This window comes from Megalops cyprinoides, chromosome 5, assembly GCF_013368585.1.
Source record: "Megalops cyprinoides isolate fMegCyp1 chromosome 5, fMegCyp1.pri, whole genome shotgun sequence".
NCBI classification, from domain to species: Eukaryota; Metazoa; Chordata; class Actinopteri; order Elopiformes; family Megalopidae; genus Megalops; species Megalops cyprinoides.
Window position 1 is genome coordinate 1,577,935 of NC_050587.1, and position 20,003 is coordinate 1,597,937.

The following is a 20,003-nucleotide window of genomic DNA, read 5'->3' on the forward strand; positions in this document are numbered from 1 at the left end:
ATGCAATGATTGGCTAGTAGATTCTGGTGCTTCGTTATCAATTATACACTCAGATAGTCGTCCTCATAATAACAAAAACACAATAACGCTAGAAGGTTTTGATGGTACAATATCTCTAGCTTCTCAGTCAGACAGTTTGTCTTTTCAAATTGGTAAGGACATTTTCAAAACCAAGGTTTGGTTCAGCACAACTGGAGATGCTCGCAATATTTTAGGATCAGATATCATGAAAAAACGCGGTTACATAATTGACTATGGCAATAACTGTATATGGCGTAATCCGCAGTATAAAGATAATTTAGTGGAGATTTCTGATGTACATGCAGTTCATGCAATCAAGAAGGCAGAGGAGTATGATTTGGATACCTTGTTATCAGCAGAGGATTTCCAGTTATCAGATTTGTTGAAACAACACAGAGGAGCTTTTGCTAAGAGCAAACATGATTGCGGCCGCATTGATCCTGGTGTCATGGAAGTGAATGTTCAAGGGCGTGACCCACCCCCTCTCAGACAGTACAACTATCCAGATGAAGCGAACCCCTACATACAGAGCACAATTGACTCTCTCCTTGAGCAGGGTGTAATTAGGCCCTGCCTTTCACCATCACTAGCCCCAATATGGCCGGTACGTAAACCAGATGGTTCGTGGCGATTGTGTATAGACTACCGGGAACTCAACAAATGCACTCCCACTTGTGCACCTGTGGTAGCTTCCACACCTGATGTTCTAGCGTCACTTCTCCCAGAAGCTAATTACTATTCAGCGTTAGATGTTTCCAATGGTTTCTGGTCCATCCCACTGCATCCTGATTGTCAGTACAAATTTGCATTTAAATTCAAACATGCCCAATACACTTGGAATGTGCTCCCTCAAGGTTTTGCTAACTCACCCACATTGTTTCACCAATGCTTAGCTAAAGTATTGGAAGCCTTCTCGAAACCAGAATGTCTCATTCAGTATGTAGACGACCTACTGTTACAGACTGCCAGTAGGGAAGAACACATTACTTTACTCTCAGAATTACTTCACCTACTCGAGGAGGCAGGTATCAAATTGAATCCCAAGAAAGCCCAACTTCTTAAATCAGAGGTTACTTATCTGGGTGTTAAAATAAGCAAAGGGGGGCACACACCGGATCCACACAAGGTGGAAATCATCCAGAGACTTCCAGTTCCAGTATCAGTGACAGCGTTAAGATCGTTTTTGGGGATAGTAGGGTTTTGTCGCGATTTCATTGAAGGCTTTGCTGACATTGCAAAACCTCTGAACTCTCTTCTTTCAGGGAAAAAGAAAAAGACTGATTCTTTAGATTGGGGTCCAGAGCATCAGACAGCATTTGAGAAATTGAAAGATGCATTAATTAAAGCTCCAGCATTGCGCAATCCAAACCGATCGCAACCATTCATTTTGCAGACAGCTGCAACAGAGGAACTGCCCTTTCAGCAGTTCTACTGCAGGAAGTTCAGGGAAACCTGCGTCCCATTGCATATGCTTCTCGTATACTCTCTCCAGTAGAAAAAGCGTTTGACTCATGCACCAGGCACCTTTTGGCAGTTCATTGGGCAATGTCACATTTTGAGTACATTTATGGCTTTAATGAAGTGACACTTCACACCCCACATACACCCCTTCAGCTTCTTTTGAATGGCAAGGTGAAAGGGGTATCTAATGCACGATTAGCCAGGTCGACCTTGGACCTGGGCTCCAAGAATTTGAAAACTGTGTACAAACCTAACTGTATGCTACCTCGGACACTTCTCTATGAAGGTGTACCACACACATATGACATTGAACCTCTCCCTGCTGGATTTTATAGCCCATTTGACTATGGTCCCTTGATGGAGGGAATAAATTAGCCTTTCTCTCCTCAAGGGGGAAGACCCTCCACACCCACCAATAGGATTCCACCAATACAGATCCTGGAATGGTGGAATGAGACTGTAATTAATAACCCAGAGGACAAGTCATGGGCCTGCTCTGCTGGAAATAGCTTCAACCGGTTTGGTTGTTTCATGAGACAAATGTATGCAATGCTCCTGACTGTTTCTTTACCTATCTTTCAGACAGAACAGGTATTTGAGAAAATTGTTCAGGTCGACAGCATAGGAGTATTACAAAAAAATGGTCTCAAGGAAAGGAAAGATCTTCCCAAGTTCATTGCTCAACTCCGATCAGGGGAATGGAGGAGTTTGAACACTGATTGCTGTGATAAAACTCCGTTTGGGTTCTTCCGTGAGTGTGATGCACTTGGGAAACAACCACTGTGTGGAGTACCCCAGACAGACTATGCAGCCTGTGAAGTACATTTGACACATATCCACAACAATTTCACCAGGGTAGTTCTGCTCGGACAAAAAGCATGCCTTACTACTACCCAGAGCCATTTTTCTATCGCCATCAATGATAGTCTGCAACTCTGTCCTGTTAATTCCACTTCATTTTGTATTGCACCCAGCTCATCTTGGTCAATAGGAAATTACCACTTCCCATATGTCAATACGTCTCAGCAAACCATGTCTGTCCAACCGGAAGAAGAGTTAGGATTTGTTGAAACCATTCCTGAATTTGATTTTGAATTACCACAGTTGGATGACGTACTTATGTCACTAATGCAAAGGAAAGACAGTCACATTATCAAAACGCAGCAGGAATTAGAGAAGAAAGACAAGGCTTTGATCAATCAGATGCATGATGGAGACTTAGACATTGCTTTCTCAGGACTGGTTTGGGAAGTGTCCTTCAAAGTAGCTGTATGTATATGTATCATTCTCATTGTATGCCAATGTGTTATGATGTATTGCATGTGTTCTGTTTTGAAACGACAGATCGTAAACAGTTCTGATGTCAGTTTTAGACAGTCTCGCTGGATGTGATAGTTCTGCAATTCCTCCTTCTGGCAAATCAAAGGAAAGTGTTGGTCTTCCCTAATGCCAAATTACAGAGAGAGCCAATGCAGTGTAACACATCATGTGGGGTGACTTTTTTTTTCGGATTCAGGAAATAACCTGCTTTTCACTCCTACACCAAATCTGTTGTTTCAAACAGCCTTATTAAGGAGTCTCCCTGGCTGGAGTAGTTCTGTCTTCTATCCTGGTTATAAGAAGATGATTGAATAAAGGTTAGGGTGAGCAGTCTGTGGTTGTAATAAAGTTTCATCGGGCCTGAGGATGTGGTGCTTAGAGTGATCCAGTGGAAAGAGGTGTTGGTCCAATGACGGGTAAGATTGTCCGTGCAAAGGATGACAACCTAAGGCAGGACAGCACCGCCACTAGGATACCTGGAATGGATGATGCTTCATGGCATATAAGCATCAAAGGGGGGACTGTAAGATTTTGGTCTAGATCCCTAAACCAGCTCACTCAGTGCAGCATAAGATAGCACAGATCCTCTCGCTTAAGGTATGCTAATACCTGTATTCATTTGTCTAAGATGGCCTTATTGTAACCACAGTCCTGCTCATAGACTTCAACTATCACTTTGGCGGCAGCTAGCTGCTGCGACAATTGACACTTCTAAAGGAACCAGCGATGGGTGATTGAGAAGTGTTCTTGCTAGGGAAGACAATCTAATTACCAGACCTCCGGTATTTCACCACCGGTACTCTATTGTCTATCCTGATCAAAGATGAAATAATCTCATTACCAAACCCCCGGTATTTCACCACATGTATTCCCACCCTTATTGATAGTTATTTGATTATTGTCTATCCTGATCAAAGCTCTGTATCAGTATAAAGAATGCTTTCACTAAGTGCTCGGGGTCAGATTGACTCCGCTGAACCCAGAGTACGTTTTCACGTATTTCTGACAACTGCCGTTCCTGTAAATAAAGAAGTCTTTTCTGCGAAGATCGGAATTGCGCCATGTTTTTCCTTACAACACTTTTCACCTTCGGAAGCTTTTAGGATTTAAATCAACACATAAAACGTTTTTACTTTAATACCCAACTTAAGTTCCAGACTAAGATTCAGAAGAAGAATTTTCAGACATTCCCTACGCAGTTAACCAAGCCTAGACAAACCAGTCCCATCCACAACCATAAAAATCCACTCACCACTTACCTTGCACATCACCTGTTCATGGCATCTCTCCTCCACCCCTTCCTTTGTCCTGTTATGATGTACAAATGAGGAGTCTGCAACCTCAGCCGATGGCTGATACTTCTGTACCACTATACCCCCATCAACCGCAACCTTTACGGTTTCACTGTATGGAAATTTATACTGTACCCTCAAAACAGGCTCATTAGCCATTAGCGTCATGAAGTGCTCATTGTCTGTCGTCGTCTGGTGGCAGCTTAATTTGGAGGATTATTTGCAGGGTTGTTATATTTTCAGTATTGTTCCAGCTGCCTATATTTCCAGTATGTCTTTTCTGGGTTTGTTTTTAAGTGGGTTTTCAATTTTTATCCATTTTCTTATTTGGCCTAGCAGTAAGAGATTACATTTTATTTGTTCAACACTTTGTACAAAGGAAGCTTGTCACTAAGCAGATTTACATATCTCAGGCATATGAGTACAGATATGTAGTGATGAGAAGGCTTAGATGTCATTGGCATAGCAGTCTGGTCAGTAATTCTCTCATAAAACCTCTTTTACATTTTTGGATAAATGGTCTTGGTCTCGCCTTTCACTACAGCCATGCATTCATGCATACCCCTTCTCAAAGCTGGATTCCTATTGAGGAATCACAGTAACTCAGAAGGGAATGGTAGTCCTTCCAGTAATATACCACTAATAATATTATTCTCTATTATTCCTGTCTAAGCATGGTCTCTCCAATGGCTTAGAAATTTGAAACATTTACTTTAAAAAAATTCAGGATATTTCTCTCCAGTACATTTGCACAGTTTCTCAATGGGGTTACTTTCATCATTCATCTCATTCCCCTCCACTGCCCACTGTAGCAATGTGGGGTCAGAGTAGAACTACATGAACAGCAAGCAATCAATTTTTTACAAGGAAGGGTTTTAGCAGCCCTGCGCTTGCACGAAAATAACTCAACAACTCAAAATTTCAACTATATGTTAGCCAGGAAAGTATGTACCACCGTATGTAGATCAGTGTAGCATATGAGGCTGCGAATCAGCTTTGCAACTCATTATGCAATATAAAAAATGGGGGAGGGGTGGTGGCCATGTAGCTAATGGTAGCCAAGATAATGTTGACAGCCAGTATAATCATTACAGATGATACATGTCAGGTTGTCGTGTATGTCATATGTTGCTATGAGCATGTGATAATGTTTATGTGAATATCTAAACAACAGCTGAAAACTGTTATTGTAACTCTGTCAGTAACTTCCAGAGAGCACAATGTCCCTGAGGTGTTTTTTGGCTGGGGAAAAAACACTTTTGTCACTGTTTGGACGGAAACAACAACAGACTGGCTTCCTTTGGTCTTTGTGACTGACTCAAATCAAAGAATCCACCCATGTGACCTTGGCCACCATGCCAAAGTGGGGGAAATAATGCAGAAGAACTGGGGGGGGAACTCTACACCAGAGTTCGGGGCAAAGCCAGTACAATTCAGTCAATTAGGAAATTTACCCATCATTATCTATTTCTCAATTAAATAATTGAATTTCAGTTAATTTCCTGAACTGACTTGATTGAAATGGAATTGACTGGAACTCTGTAAGACACTGATGAGGCGTGCTTTCTTTAATGTTCCCCACTAAAGCAGCCAATATCGTATCACCAAACCTGGGTCCCAGGCAAACAGCAACGTCCCTGAAAAGTGAAAGCGTGCCACCAGCTGCACAAAAAGACCCATGTCCTCTGCATGGGAGATAGGTGGCATTGTTAACCCTTGTTAAAAAAGAAGCCCTGGACTTCAGCTGATTCAGAACAAAAAGAGAGAGCTTGCAGAACCTCCTCCCCCTGGTGACTGTGACAGGACTGCTGTGACTTACTGCGCGTTTGTGGAATCCACACTGTACTCCTCCAAATACCTGGGCACAAAGACACAGATACAAGAACAAGAACAGAAGGCATTAAAGAGGCACAGGGATGGGGGGCATGCAGGTGAGGACAGGGGTGCAGACAGGGTTGAGAGTTATGCCTGTTCCAGCTGCAGCGAGACAACACTGCATTCAGACAGCCACCAACACAACACCAAAATGGCTGCTTTGGACAAACCACTCGGAATGCAAGCCAAAGGGGTACCATTTCTCTCAGGGAAAATCAATCATGCACTGCCACTCTGCAAACACACAAAGATACATGGACTTCTGAGAATAGCGAAAAACCCATTCCTCTGCAAAGTCATGACTGATCTTTGGCATGAAAGGCTGGGAGGGCTACACAAAATGACACATAAAATGTACACTCAGAAAGCTGAGTTTCGGTGCTTAACCAGATGATTGTACTTGCTGTGAATGGAACAACAATGAAAGGAATTTTGTGGACTGCTTTATTTAAAAAAGAGAGAAAGAAAACAGAGAAGTGAGGGTCCAAAATAACGACTCAGTTTGGGGTCAGCCTGTCTGTCCTTCAGGAGAGGGGAGAGAGGAGTGAAGAAGAGAAGACGTAGCCCCTTCCCTCGGATAAACAGTAAGGGGGGGGGGGGGGGGGGGGGGGGGGGCACCAGGTGTCAGGTGCACTCGTACTGTTTGAGATCACCTCGGAACCCCTCTCACGAGGGAGAGGACATTGCAATCATTTGCACCACTAACAGGCCTCATTAGGCAATGTTTTCAGAAAGAGAGACACTCTTTCTGTATGCTGAATGCTCGATGAGGCACAGAGAAACATTGTGCTATGACTGTGCATTACACAGATCAAACCTTAATGCTTGCAACATCTTTTGCTGGTACAGTGAATGGGGATTTCGCTGTAGGGTTTACCTGAGAATATTTATGATCACTGACAGTTATCTCACCTCCAGCACTGTAACTTAAAGTGTCTGACAGCTCTGTCTCCCTACTGCTGCACTGAACTGTGCTCCAGAGTGTACAGTGACCATTTCTGCAGCCGGCTGCAATGTCTTACCCTCTTTCATAATGACACAAATAGTAGAGATGGATGAATGTGGGGATTTTTTAAGGACACTTAGTTCCCTATTAAGTGAGCTTCTACAGTACCGCAAACCTACTGCTGAGCTTATCTTTCATCCATCAGTATCTATTAACAATGCATAAAACGCAGTTCAGATGAGGAACACACTAGCTTCTATGCTTGGGTACAAGCTTCATGCATCTGTGGTCATGGAATAGTCACTTTGTATTTATGCAAATTCACTATAGACACAAAAATGGAAGAAATTTATTCAAAGTAATAGACTGTAAAAAATAATGACATTTTTTTCAGGGGGAAATTTTTGCACATGGGTTTTTCTCTTGCACTTTGCAAAATATGGTGTAAATGTGTGAAAGGACTTCCCTGGGATCAAAAAGGGTAACTATCTAGGAATGTTAATTTTTAAACAAGGTCTACCATAATGAGGACCTATTAGACTGTAATAGGGCTGCAGCTAATGACTATTTTGATAGTCCAATAATCTATCCATTATTGAAACGAATAATCGACTATTCAGATTATAAAGCACACAATTACTCAATGGCTCTTATTTATCTATTGCCTTTTAAATTTAGCTTGAGATTGGACTAATTCAGTGAGGGCACTTGCTTGCTGGGGAGTACAAGTCTGCTTCCTTTGAAGAAAGCCATCCATGGAGATCCAACAAACTCATAACTCGTTTGAATTAAGACCTGATGTCATTGTGTATTTGTGCTTTACATCGTAACTGCCACGAAACAATCGGGGTAGGGAAAAATCCCTCTCGGCTCAAACCAGCAACTGTTTGGTTACAACTCCTGCTCCTTAACCACTATGCTACACTGAATGAATTTGGGGCAGGCAGCGAAATTTGGGCGCAACGATAAAAAGAACGAATCGTCCATACCAAAGAGCCGTTCAAAAGGCTCGGATGGGTCGCGAACGTAAAATCACCAGTTCAAATGCAACCCACATTGGGCACGCACGCATAGACACGAGTTGTAGAAATCTTTCGCGACTTACATAGTATCAAATTCTCCGGTGTTCTCTGAACTTGGCACTTGGCAGCAACACTATCTCCAGCCATAAACGTCACCATGACAACAATGCAACGTTTAAGCAGAGACCAGCTCTGGTTTAACACTAAAGTTAGGGCACATTTGGAATGTGAACAGGATCGTTGTGAATGCTCGAGTATAACTGATGTGGTCCAATGACAGGCAAGGTCAGGTTTGCAAATGTTGCCGTTCACAACCTTCTTGGCAGAGTTAACCCTTTCGCGCTTATGGTCACACTGGTGCGATTAGCCGTTTAGCGCGTATGCTAAAACCGTTGCGATTATAAAACTAGATTGGAAAAATTCTAGCTAATTTTAGCTTTGAGGAAACAGCGATTTAACATTAAAAATATACCAAATGCTAACTGAAAACTATGAGAAGCTTAATAACGCTAATGAAAACATAACGAACTATGTAACATAACCACGCTACAGAGCATAAAAAATAAGTTACGTGCAAAAGGGTTAAGAGTGAAATGCTGCCACACTTTTGAGGTGTTTGGTCGTGAAGGTGTTGCCATCTGTATTGTTCGCTCCAGTAAAACAATGTAGCTTAGGCTACATGTTTGAGCATTCTGAGTAAGCACTAAAAACACACGCGATGATGTCACCAACTAATTGACAATTAAAGTCATTGGCAACTAATTTGCCCATTGATTTTAGTCGAGTATATCGATTATTTGTTGCACCCCTAGACTGTAATGATAATTTTTGTCTTCCAACATTAAATATCTTCAACTGTAAGTTTATCCATTTAGAATTAAAAATGAGGCCCATGATAAACAACCACAAACCAAATATGAATGTAAATCAAATGCAATAAATACTAATATTAATATAAATACAATTAATATGAAAATAAAAACTTGATGGTGAATATAAAACATAAACAATTAATAAACACTTTTGTTTGGGATTGATGTTTGTTTTGGACTAAATGCTTATAAAAAAAAACATTTATGTCTAATGTCATCAGCTTAGGAGCTGACAGGCCTTTTCAGCACAGGGGTTTTCTGACAAACTGATAATTAAGAAGCCTCCTCTCTCTTATTCTGTTTCCAATTACGGCTACAGTGGTAGGATGCTCACATGCTGTCTTGCATAATTTGGTTGCTCTACTTGTATAAATATTTCCCACCCTATTGGTTGGGGGTTTATCCTTCCTCTGCTGTTTGCTGGCTTCATCGCTGGCCACATTTGTTGTAAACTCAGACACGCAGACCACGATTTATAACGGGGGGTGTCTAAACGAACTGCTACGAGGGGCCTCATGCCATTTACCTAATCAGCCTTGGTAAATTGGAAATTATGAGCAGCCTAGTGAATGACACCCATAGGACTCCTCACTGAGGAGAAAACAGAACCGCAAAATAAATCAGTTTATAAATCAGCCTGGGAAACCCTTTGTGTTAGCCTAAGTGTGCTAGGCTAATACAAACAAGCAACCCCTATCAGCCCCATTCATTTTGAAATACTTCTGCTCAAACTGAAAGAAATCCCACTCCCATTAAATTAACATCAACCCGCTACTGATAAATTAATGTAAAATATTACCAGAAGGGTGAAGATGTCATATTTTTGTCAGACATTTGGCCTGGATGTAGGAAAACAGGACTAGGAAACATATGCCATGAAATAAGAAGTATCTGCCAGTTCGAATCAATTTAGCCAAACATACATTACAACAGAATCCTCTTGCCTGTCTGCAAGGATCCACTCATTTCATGTATTTGGGGCTGTGTTCAGACCACTCAGATCCCTGCAGCAAATTGATGGAAGGGTGGGATTTGTAGTTTCTGGTATATAGCCCTGTGAAGTCAGCCTGCATGCAGGCGGGCTAGAGCAACTACATTTCCCATGGATGAAATGAGCCTGCAATGTTGCACTGGTCCCAATCATCCAGAATGTTGGCAGCCCAGAGCACAACAGGACTTGGGCTCATAAATCAAGGACCACCAACCGCCATACATGGCTTTGCCAAGGTCTGATCCCTCACGAACACCAGAGCTTCTGCAGTGTCACTATCACCTCTACTACGGCATCAGCCTTCCTACACTCATCTGAGCTTGTGTGTGTGTGTATGTGAGTATGTGTGCGCGCATGTGTGCACATGAATATGCCCTGATTTGGCAGCTAGGAGCACCAGACACCTGACTGCTGCACTGAAGAGCGTAGGATAGATTTAAGGTGAACAGATCAAGCACCTCTTACAGCAAGTTCTATTCTGGGCAGAGTAAAGAGAATGGTGGGGGCACATCTTCATGGTGAGAACTGTGAGAACTTCATGAAAGCCCATGTTCCAGTCTAAACACAGCTCTACAGTAGAGAGGGGTTGAAGAGGTCCAGGTGAAAGCCAATCACCATGTTTGGGACTGGCCTGGTGAATGCACAGAGCGTCCTCGCTATATAGAGAGAGCTCCTTCATAAACCAAATCAAAACAGGAACACTAAATCACACAACTCCAGAAAATACACACACATCAATACATCAGTACTAAATTTAACAAACCCCTTCAAGAACACAAAGTCATCACAACAGCATTATATCACTCAAACACTAAAAACATAAAACACAGCTACAACAGCACTAAATAACAAAGTTAGTTCATGGAAAGCAACGCAAACCCTAGCAACAATTAACCAGGTCAAGATTTCAAAGATTTTGCACATTAACTAAAAATGCCAATCAAAAAAACATCATTTGGAGGCAGGTCTTATATAATTGTGCATCAGAATTTTCTTATACAAACTAATTACAAAATGTCACATGATTTTTTCCAAAGGAGAGAAATTAAATTGCTGTGATGCAACTCATAATAGCTAAGATTAATCATAACAGTTCCACACATTTCTTTCTTTCTTTTTTTTTTACAAACACATTTTCTGTGGAGTCTGATTTTTTCTATAATGAAATTGCAAAAGTGAAATTGCAGACAGACATTTCTGCATTGATTTACACTGCTGTTGATTTGTGCCAAAATGCAAACACAACATTGAGAAAGGTAATTGCAAATTGGCACTCCTTTGCAGTGAATTGCTTTTACTGGTCAGTATGTCTGTCAAATGCTTCTCACAGATATGCACCCTCACTGAGGATGGGTCCTAGATCTTTTGCAGATATCTATTGGTAGCGAACACATGGAAGTAGCTTTCATCATCCTCCTGGGACTTCCTTGCAACAAGTTTACTAACAAGGTAGTTGACCACAGCAAGTCAAAGCAAAAATGAAATGAAATGAAATGAAAGAAATGAATGTTCATTTCCAACTGCACTTGAGAAAAGTGTTGGAATGAATTTTATCAAATGTGGTCAACAACCATCATTTCCCTTCATAATTCAGATGTTACCACTAACGCACTCACAGTGTTTTATTTTTTGGAAAATCTACATTCATTGTAATGAGTGCAGGTTTACTGCATGTAACCAAGCTGAAACTAACTGGACAAACTGCTGACATGCATGGGCTATAAGCAGTCAGCTCTCTAGCTTTATCTCTTCTTAAGAGTACTACATAACACTCAATCTGTAACAAATAGTGGAGATTTCTGGTGTGGAGTCGTGAAGCTGGCTTTCCATGGGGAAGGCTTGCCGAACAACAATCCTTCCCATGTCACGGTTATTAAATGCAGTGGTGAAAGTACACTTGAATTTTTAATGGTCCCCCCAATATGCAGCTAATGTCCCATTACCATAAACTCTATAACCCCAGGAATTCAACAGCCAACAAGAATGCCAAAAAATCAATAATAAATGCAGTGCAACTACTCAAACTGGCTGTCTATATTAAAATGTGTATAACAAATTGCACACTCCATCCATTTAATCAATATATAGATTTCAAAGCTTCAGTGCAATATTATTTGTACAGACTTGGCACAGATGTGCTCTCAGCAGTGGCTGCATTACAGCCATTAAATCTATTTAATCATTTTACACCACTCAAAAAGCACAAGGCATCCAATAAGCATAGCTAATTTACCATAACAATTGTAAATCAAGTGTCCACTCAAGATTTTAGCAAAGTCAAGTGGAAGCTGATGACATGGATGACAGAACAAAACTGTACTGTTCCCTTTCAATAGTCTCACAGCCCTAAAAGGTAGCTTTACCAAACTACATTTTACAAGCTAGGTGATTTTGCACAATTGAATAATCACAATCTGTAATTAACAGAACAGGTATTATTCATTATAAAAAATATGTTTTCCAGCATGGCACACCAGTAATATTATATTATCATTGTAAATGGCGCACTTCACTGTACTGTGTTATGTTCACCAGCAATTACTGTAAATACAACTGATACCACAATGATACCAAAATGATTGTAGTAAAATACACTACAGCCCTGTAGCCTTGTACATATTTCCAGATAAGAGTGTCAGCTATGTGATAAAAATGTAAAGGTAAATGTATGTGATCGGTAAAAGTTATACTTTTTATTACTCCCTCTTAACCAGACAACTTCATACAAAATGAAATCCTCAATCACTGACTTGCTTGCAGAAACACAAATATTTCTTGTCTAAACATGAGTTCATTTTTCCCTCAAATGCCCCATATGTGTTTGATTCATGGATACCTGAATCTCTGGATGTGTTTAACATAATTACATTGAATTATGAGATGGGGTCTTTGGTGGTACAGGTGTAATCCCTCTGCCAAACCCAGAGGAATGGCTGATAGATACACCAACAAGTAAAAGCTATGCAAATGTACCAGAACAAAAAGCTATGCAAATTACCACCATGAAAAGCAATGCAAAGGAGCAATATGGAAATGACTCACCACAAATCCATGCACAAGTACTTTTTACAGTTTTGATTGCCACTTCATTTTGGCACATATCAACCCCCATATTTTTTTGATACTCAGCACTAACCATAAACAGACTTCTAAGATATGCAAACCCCCAAATTTTGTAGATTATTTTGCAAACATTGTGCAAAATAATCTTACATTTGCACACAAAATAGTTTTATATTTGAAATAAAATGTCTCAGTTAAGCAAAAGAAAATAACATCTTTAAAAAAAATCAATGACCCATAAACTTTAAGTCTGCAATGTACCATGGGAAGGATTTACTTCAGCTGTACCTTTCATGCAGTTCCAAGAGGCTAAGTGTCCTGATCAAAGGATTGCTCAACCATCTCAAGTGATTTTTGAAGATGAGATGTCTGTCTTTTTCTAAACTGCAAGCAACCTGAATTGAAGCATGCAATTCAGGGTGTTTTCCCATAAACAACTGTGTTCCATAAGTTACACATACTCTGAGCTGGTATGTACTCTGAGCTCTGGTTAGCCTAATGCCCAGTACATCCTCACCACAGATCACAGAATGCTTTCTGACCTCACATTACTAGTCACATGAAGTTCATGCTTACTATGGACATGAGTGCTATCTTATATAGCTGTATCCTTCAAGAGGGGTACATCTCCACATCCAATAGGGGCACATCACATCACATCATCTTAGCTACCTTGCTTGTGAGCAATGACAGTAGGCTAATCTTTAGCACTAATTAACACTAGGCAAAGTACTCAGCTAATTTGCTAATGACTTTGCTTGCCAGCTAGCTTGTCCCCACCACCGCCAAAAACTTAAAATTCAGCTCATTTCTAATTGTGCTTGTATTCATTAGCATAAAGATATGCACTCCCCTTTCCTTCACATGCCCCTCCACATGCATCATCTTTGCACACAAGCACTCCATATGGTGCTCTATTTACAGTGTTGGCAAACACATGAAACCAGGAGGAGAAGCATGCATGTATGTTTGAGACATGAACATGTATACTGGTCTTGCCTTGGGCTGAGGGATGGAGAGTATATACCACTCTTTGGCCCAAACATCCACAGTTTCTGCAAGTGTTTGTCAGACAGAATTCACTGTCATGCTTCTCGAGTGGGCAAGTACATTCTGGGTCTCGAGCAAAGGCTTGACTGTGTTGGGGGGATGTGCTAACTTTATCCTGTCTCATGACAAACTATCAACATGTAAGGCTGTTTTAATCAAATGAATGGTAATGAGTGAAGAGGTTAGTAGTGTTATACCATTAATTGAAATAAAATAATTGAAACACATATTGAAATGCTTACAATCCTGTCTGTCTTACAGGAGCACTCTGGCATTCTGCAATGCAATTTTACTGTGTCTGCTCTAATTTTATGGAAATACTACATTCAAAGGAAACAAATTCCTTTCACAGGAAAACAATTTGGTATCTCGCTCTTGTATACTGGTCTTTCAAACTGGCAATACAAAAATGTATCAGGTTATTTTGGTCTCAGTCTGAAAACAAAAGTGACCTGACCCAGGCACAGTCTCAAGCTGTACTGGTCCATGGCAAAAATTAGCACTTATGATGAATGTAAAAATGTAGGGGTGTCAGCCATTGTGATTATTTTTATAAACCCACTGGAGAAACTCAGAGGGTATTGAGAAATAACAAATGAAAGAATATTTAATAAATGCAGCACTGAGGGGTGATTTTTTTAAACATGAAAGAAAGAACTCTTGGGAATCATATTCACCTGAGAATACTGAGCTCTAACAATAGGACTTGCCCATGAACCCAGATATGTCATTCTGAATTCTCACATGACACAGCTGAACAATAATATAAATACTGGCCCTTTAAAATGACATTAGACTGAAAATGGTGGATCCAGTTATGTTTTGACCAGACAGTAGGGTTAGGATCACTCACAACCTTTATTCAAAGAACCTGATTTTAAAGGCAACACACTGTATAGAAAATAAACCATTAATGAAAATTTGATTTATTCATTCATTAACTCAAGTTAACTCCAGACACCAGTCTTTTTCATCTGCCTGTATGACCCACAGTTAGTACTGTATAATGAAAACAGCCTGTTGTACGTGACTGGTGTTCTGATATTTTTAACGTAATGGCATTTTATATGGTCTTTTCTGATTTTGTCAACCAATACATTCTGAATAAACAAATTAATTTCACATCAAAGGTTTTCTTTAAAATGAAATTTAGCTGATTGTTTTGTGATTAAAGATACTGTCTCCTTCCATTGCAAATTGATTCTTGTGTGTAAAGATTGTATTAAACATACCATGATGATTATCTGGGGATGGGTATCAATGTTATGCACTGTGCATGAAAACAGACCACACCATATTTATGCATCTGTGGATTTCAAAACAGAATATGCATAAACTGCACACACTCTCTGTGCCATAACACGTATTATGTAGAAATGAATGTTACATCCAACTCTGCTAACAGTAAATCAAATTATATTTATTAAGAATTGTCACAGAGCATGGATCAAATGGCATGTAAACAATCTGAGCTGCTCAAGAGCTACCATCACTTCCAGTGCCTTGTCAGAGAGACTGTCCAAGACCTCAGGAACATCTTCAGGTTTCATAGAGCATTTACTGCTGATCTACAGGAAGCCAGTGATGTGTCAAGGAGCAGGGTGAACCGTAAATGCAGAGATGACTCAAAACACAAGATGTTTGGTTCAAAGAAAATAAAGTTACCTTTACTCAAGACTTGGGAGATACAAAACAGGCTTGGTGCAATAGTACACGCACTCACTAGGCATGGCAACTCAAGACAGTGAAAAAAGATGGCAGGACTTAAACAACAGGGAACACAAGTGTAAACAATAACCAATCAACACAGGTGTAAGACATTAACTAAATGAGACAGAGAACACAGGAAGTTATGTGGCCATCTCGTGGTCAGCCCGTGAAGCAGCAGTTACATTCCTTACAAGTGAGGTGTAGACCAAAACATCTATCTCAGCACCATCCATGCCACCCAGCTGGTAAGTTGTATCCAAGGCAAGCACACTTTACTGTGTTCTGAGGTATGTCTTAGACTTTTTAAAAAATTTTGGAATTTCTGCCATGGCGGTTTCAGTAGATACAAATTTCCACGGAATCAATGCATGAAGGTTGCATGCAGTGATCATAGCGGTACTTTTATTATGATTATGATGTGTTTGACTGTCATTATGAGTCCAACAAAGGGATTGGACCTGGCTGTGGGCCAAGGTTGTTGAGCCCCCTGTATGGACATCATAATCAGGAAAAATAAAAGGGAAGAGAAAGGGAGAAGGAGAAAAAGCTGAAGCAGAGGGAGTGGTGGGTGGGATTTTTCGTAGTCATGGATGAGACCAGTCTGTCTAGGTTTGATTAAATGCATAGGGATTGTCTGGAAATTCTCTCAAATCTTGATTTTTGAACTTCAATTAAGAAAACTTGTAGTAACAGCAGCAGCACTAAAACATCAATGGTATGAAATACCAAAAAGGGCAACAGAGAAAAGTTTTTCATACTAAAATCAATCACAGCAAGTTTTATGGAGCAGCAGGCTCAGCCAATCCCCACCCCCACCATACACATACTGAGTTTCTGTGGAGTCTATGGCCACCACACCCTGATAGGACCTTTTCTTGCACTGCAGAGCACAGACAGTGGCTCTGGGCTGAGAGATACAGAGAACCCTAACTGGATAAAGAAGGGAGATAATGCTCCAGCAGCTGTAGTTATATAAATGGAAATTTCCTCCTTAACGCTTTAGCAGGCAGTGTAAAGGAAGTTACTTCGGGAGGAGAGGGTTTCCAGGCTTTAAATGGGAATCCCCCATACTGTATTATTTTGACTATAATGAAAAATTTATTGGGTTGAATCTGTTGTGTGTAGTAGCAGTTAGTGGGTTAAGCATATGAAGAAACCTGATGTATTCAAACCAATGAAGCTTTCTTTGAAAAAAAAAAAAAATCCAGTTATCTTGATCATGGTTTCATTGGTTTACAGTATTTGCTTTCAGTGGTGAGGGTCCAATGCTTGATGGTCTTCAGAGGGCAATTATCTTTTACATTTAAAATGTAGACAAACTGAGGGAGTAACACAATTCATGATTCTTTTATTTTCTACACTTCAGAAGAGAAGAATTTAGTTTTATATTTATCAGTCATATTTGAGATGACGTTTACAGATGTTGCTATTGCTAAAAGTTTTGTGTCTTAATGAATACCATAATCTGCCTAAATCTGCGATGGAGAAGTTAATGTAGTATCCTGAAAACCAATTCCAAAAAAAACTATCCGAATCTATGCACTCTGACCCTACCAAATAACGGCCCTGCAAACCAGCACAGTCGACCCGACACCTCCAAACTACACAGCCACATGACTTCTGAATTTACCTGGATATATTACACTCCCCTCCTGGTGGCCGGTGGCCACCTCATCGATTATTTCACTGCTTCCAACCTACAGCAGACTTAACGCTAATGAACAGACCAACTGAGCTGCATCAATATTGGCGGTCAGTGCTGCTGAACTGATTCTGTCTGTCACAGCATCTTAAATGATTTCCTCTCAGACCTGCCAGTGACAGCTGCTACGGTGCTAAAGTGTGAGCAGGGAATCTTAAAACCAAATGACCTATGGCGATAATTGCTCACAGGCTGAACTCAGTTTTGTGATAATGTGAACACATCTTGAGTAAATGCAGGTTCATCACCTACCCAAAGTAGCACCAGAAAATCAAACTAAACTTGACTTTTGTATTACCATGCACAATGCCTCTGACAGTTGCATGTGAGCGACATTTAATAGCAAATACCTTTAGTATTACGGAGATAAATTCACTCTCTGCTCTTGCTCCAGGCTCCACACTACATTTACATGCTGATCGACAATTATTCTTGAACAGCTTTTCCCAGCAAATAACCACAGTGGCTGTGTTTGGATTCAGAGCAGACTAATGACCATAAATCATACTCCATCATGCATAAGCGTATTTAATGAAAACACTCCATTATTACATATTTGCAACTTAATATTTTCCATCTCAGTCCTTGTGTTGCTGCATGACTGACAATATTATTTGCCCCTTCATATTCCAGCTCAGTGTCTATTTCTGGGATGTTGATAAAGGTTTTTAACTGGAACTGTTTGTGGTAAGTACATACTGTATGTGCTGCACCAACACTTGCCTAGAAAGCAACATACACCAGCAGCTCCACACCACTTCCGGAAGAAAATTATTTCAGATTTATGGGTTCTACGTATTTTATATATCCTGAGTTCAAATGTGCTTACTATGCACTTCCTTTCTATTTAATGAGTCAATGTCTTGATTTTTATAGAGAATTGCCTGTTGAGAAATGTGATGTAAAACAATTTGCTTATGAATCCACAGGGCTGACTGTTTGAATAACTGGTTAGAAGAGGTATGGCAATATGCTGCTAAACTGGAATATTCATTTCATCCTCACTATAGTACAGCGGATAGTTCCCTCAGTTCTAAGCAGAAGGGTTTTTCTGCCATTATTAATAGCTGTGTTAGCGCCTAACAGAACCATCAAACACACCTAAAAAACTGCAATGCAGAAAAAGTAAATCAAGTGGATCTTAAAGCACGGACGAGCTGAACCGATATGCATATATTCGACTTCAGCATCACTCGCACAAGGACTCAGTGTGGACACATACAATATACGGTGGGCTGCAAACATGCGTGTGACATGATTACCAATGTATGATCGTTTAACTGAAGCCATTTTCAGCCGCCACAGCAAGTTAATGAATCGGTTGCACTTTGCGAAATAATATTAATGCACTGCTGAATTATTCAGTTTCAGCCATCAAAGTTGCAGAATCCTCCATATTACATAATGGGTGTTTCTCGGAATATATCGGATTTTAAATTTAATGAACGGAGATGAATGAAAGAGAAATAAATGGAAAAATGTCAGATCCTGGCAGCTAGGCATCTAGTGTAACAACGCTCGACACCACGTGTGAGCGTGTATGCGGTGGTGCTGTAGCTCGTGCCATGTTGTGCGCGCAGTCAGCACACTCTGTGACTGTAGGCTGACAAATGTTGTACAGTTGCTCTGTGATGGAATCTTTTTTTTCGTACACCAAGAAAAAAAAAAACAGCACCCTTAGTTTCCGCTTATATTTATTGATTTGATGTTCCTTCAGATTTGCGTTTCATGTTGCAGCCAGATTTACGCATCGCAAATCCGTTGCTGCACATTAATATTTTAGAGATTTCATGACATATTCATATGCTTTCCTTGGTATGCTGCAAATAAACAGGCCAATTCGGTAACAGCAATAGCAAGAACCTAGCGACCAACGGTTTCAGCATAGGTCTCGGCTGGCGGTCAACACACTGTTGCAAACTAGCGCACTCGGAGGATGCCGCAGCTTAGAGAGTGAACACCCCTTTCATGCATCACTATGCGGATCCGAGATACCTTTGCCCAGCTTCGCTGCCGAAAGAGTCCAGCCTCCAGGTAGGCATCGTCGGATTAACCCAGGTCGGTTCTGGAGCCCCCTGTGTCACAGTTTTCATGACGTCTGGGTTTATTTCAGAGGGTGACGGCGTCAGCTTTGCTCCGGCCATCCCTCTGACTTCAAGTTATTAGCTGTAACTGTCTCTTGCCGTCAACGCGCGCTAGTTCAACATATACCGAGTTCAACATATACTGCACCGCAACCCGTATAGTAAGCCACTACCAGCCTTTCTTCCCCCCTCTCCTCTTCTTCTCATATCGCGCATCCCTGCATGACACTGGCAGTGGAACAGTCCTCATACTCAGACGCCTTCCTTGCAGTCTTCATTGCGCCGAGAGGCAGCGAACACATTGCCTCCAGCAGTAAGGGGCGGACACATTGATGGAGCTATCAACCCACGACTTGTCCCTGCATCGCACATTCTGTCCCCATATTGCATCCCATATTGCGCATTTGTTCATTAAGCACAAACAGTCATCCTCGTACGTAGATCAGTAATTACATAAAACTGTTCGTTTCTATAAAGACTAGGCTACCATAAACTAAGATCGGAATTATGTTGATTCTTTACAGGGTTTTGGCCCTCTTCATTAGACATCCTGTCGTTGCAAGATGCAGGTTGCTTACACTATTCCTATTCTTA

General features: G+C 40.7%; 1 protein-coding gene across 6 annotated transcripts in view; it reads right to left on the reverse strand.

The window, feature by feature from the left end:
- kcnt1 (potassium channel, subfamily T, member 1) overlaps positions 1–19,690 on the reverse strand; it is a 75,885-nt gene extending 56,195 nt beyond the window's left edge. For all 6 annotated transcript variants that reach the window (XM_036528182.1, XM_036528180.1, XM_036528178.1 and 3 more), the window contains exon 1: positions 19,321–19,690. In XM_036528182.1, coding sequence (XP_036384075.1) covers positions 19,321–19,469 — 149 coding nt within the window. In that variant the 5' untranslated portion in view covers positions 19,470–19,690. The remainder of the gene's footprint in view (positions 1–19,320) is intronic.
- Between the last annotated feature and the right edge of the window lie 313 nt (positions 19,691–20,003).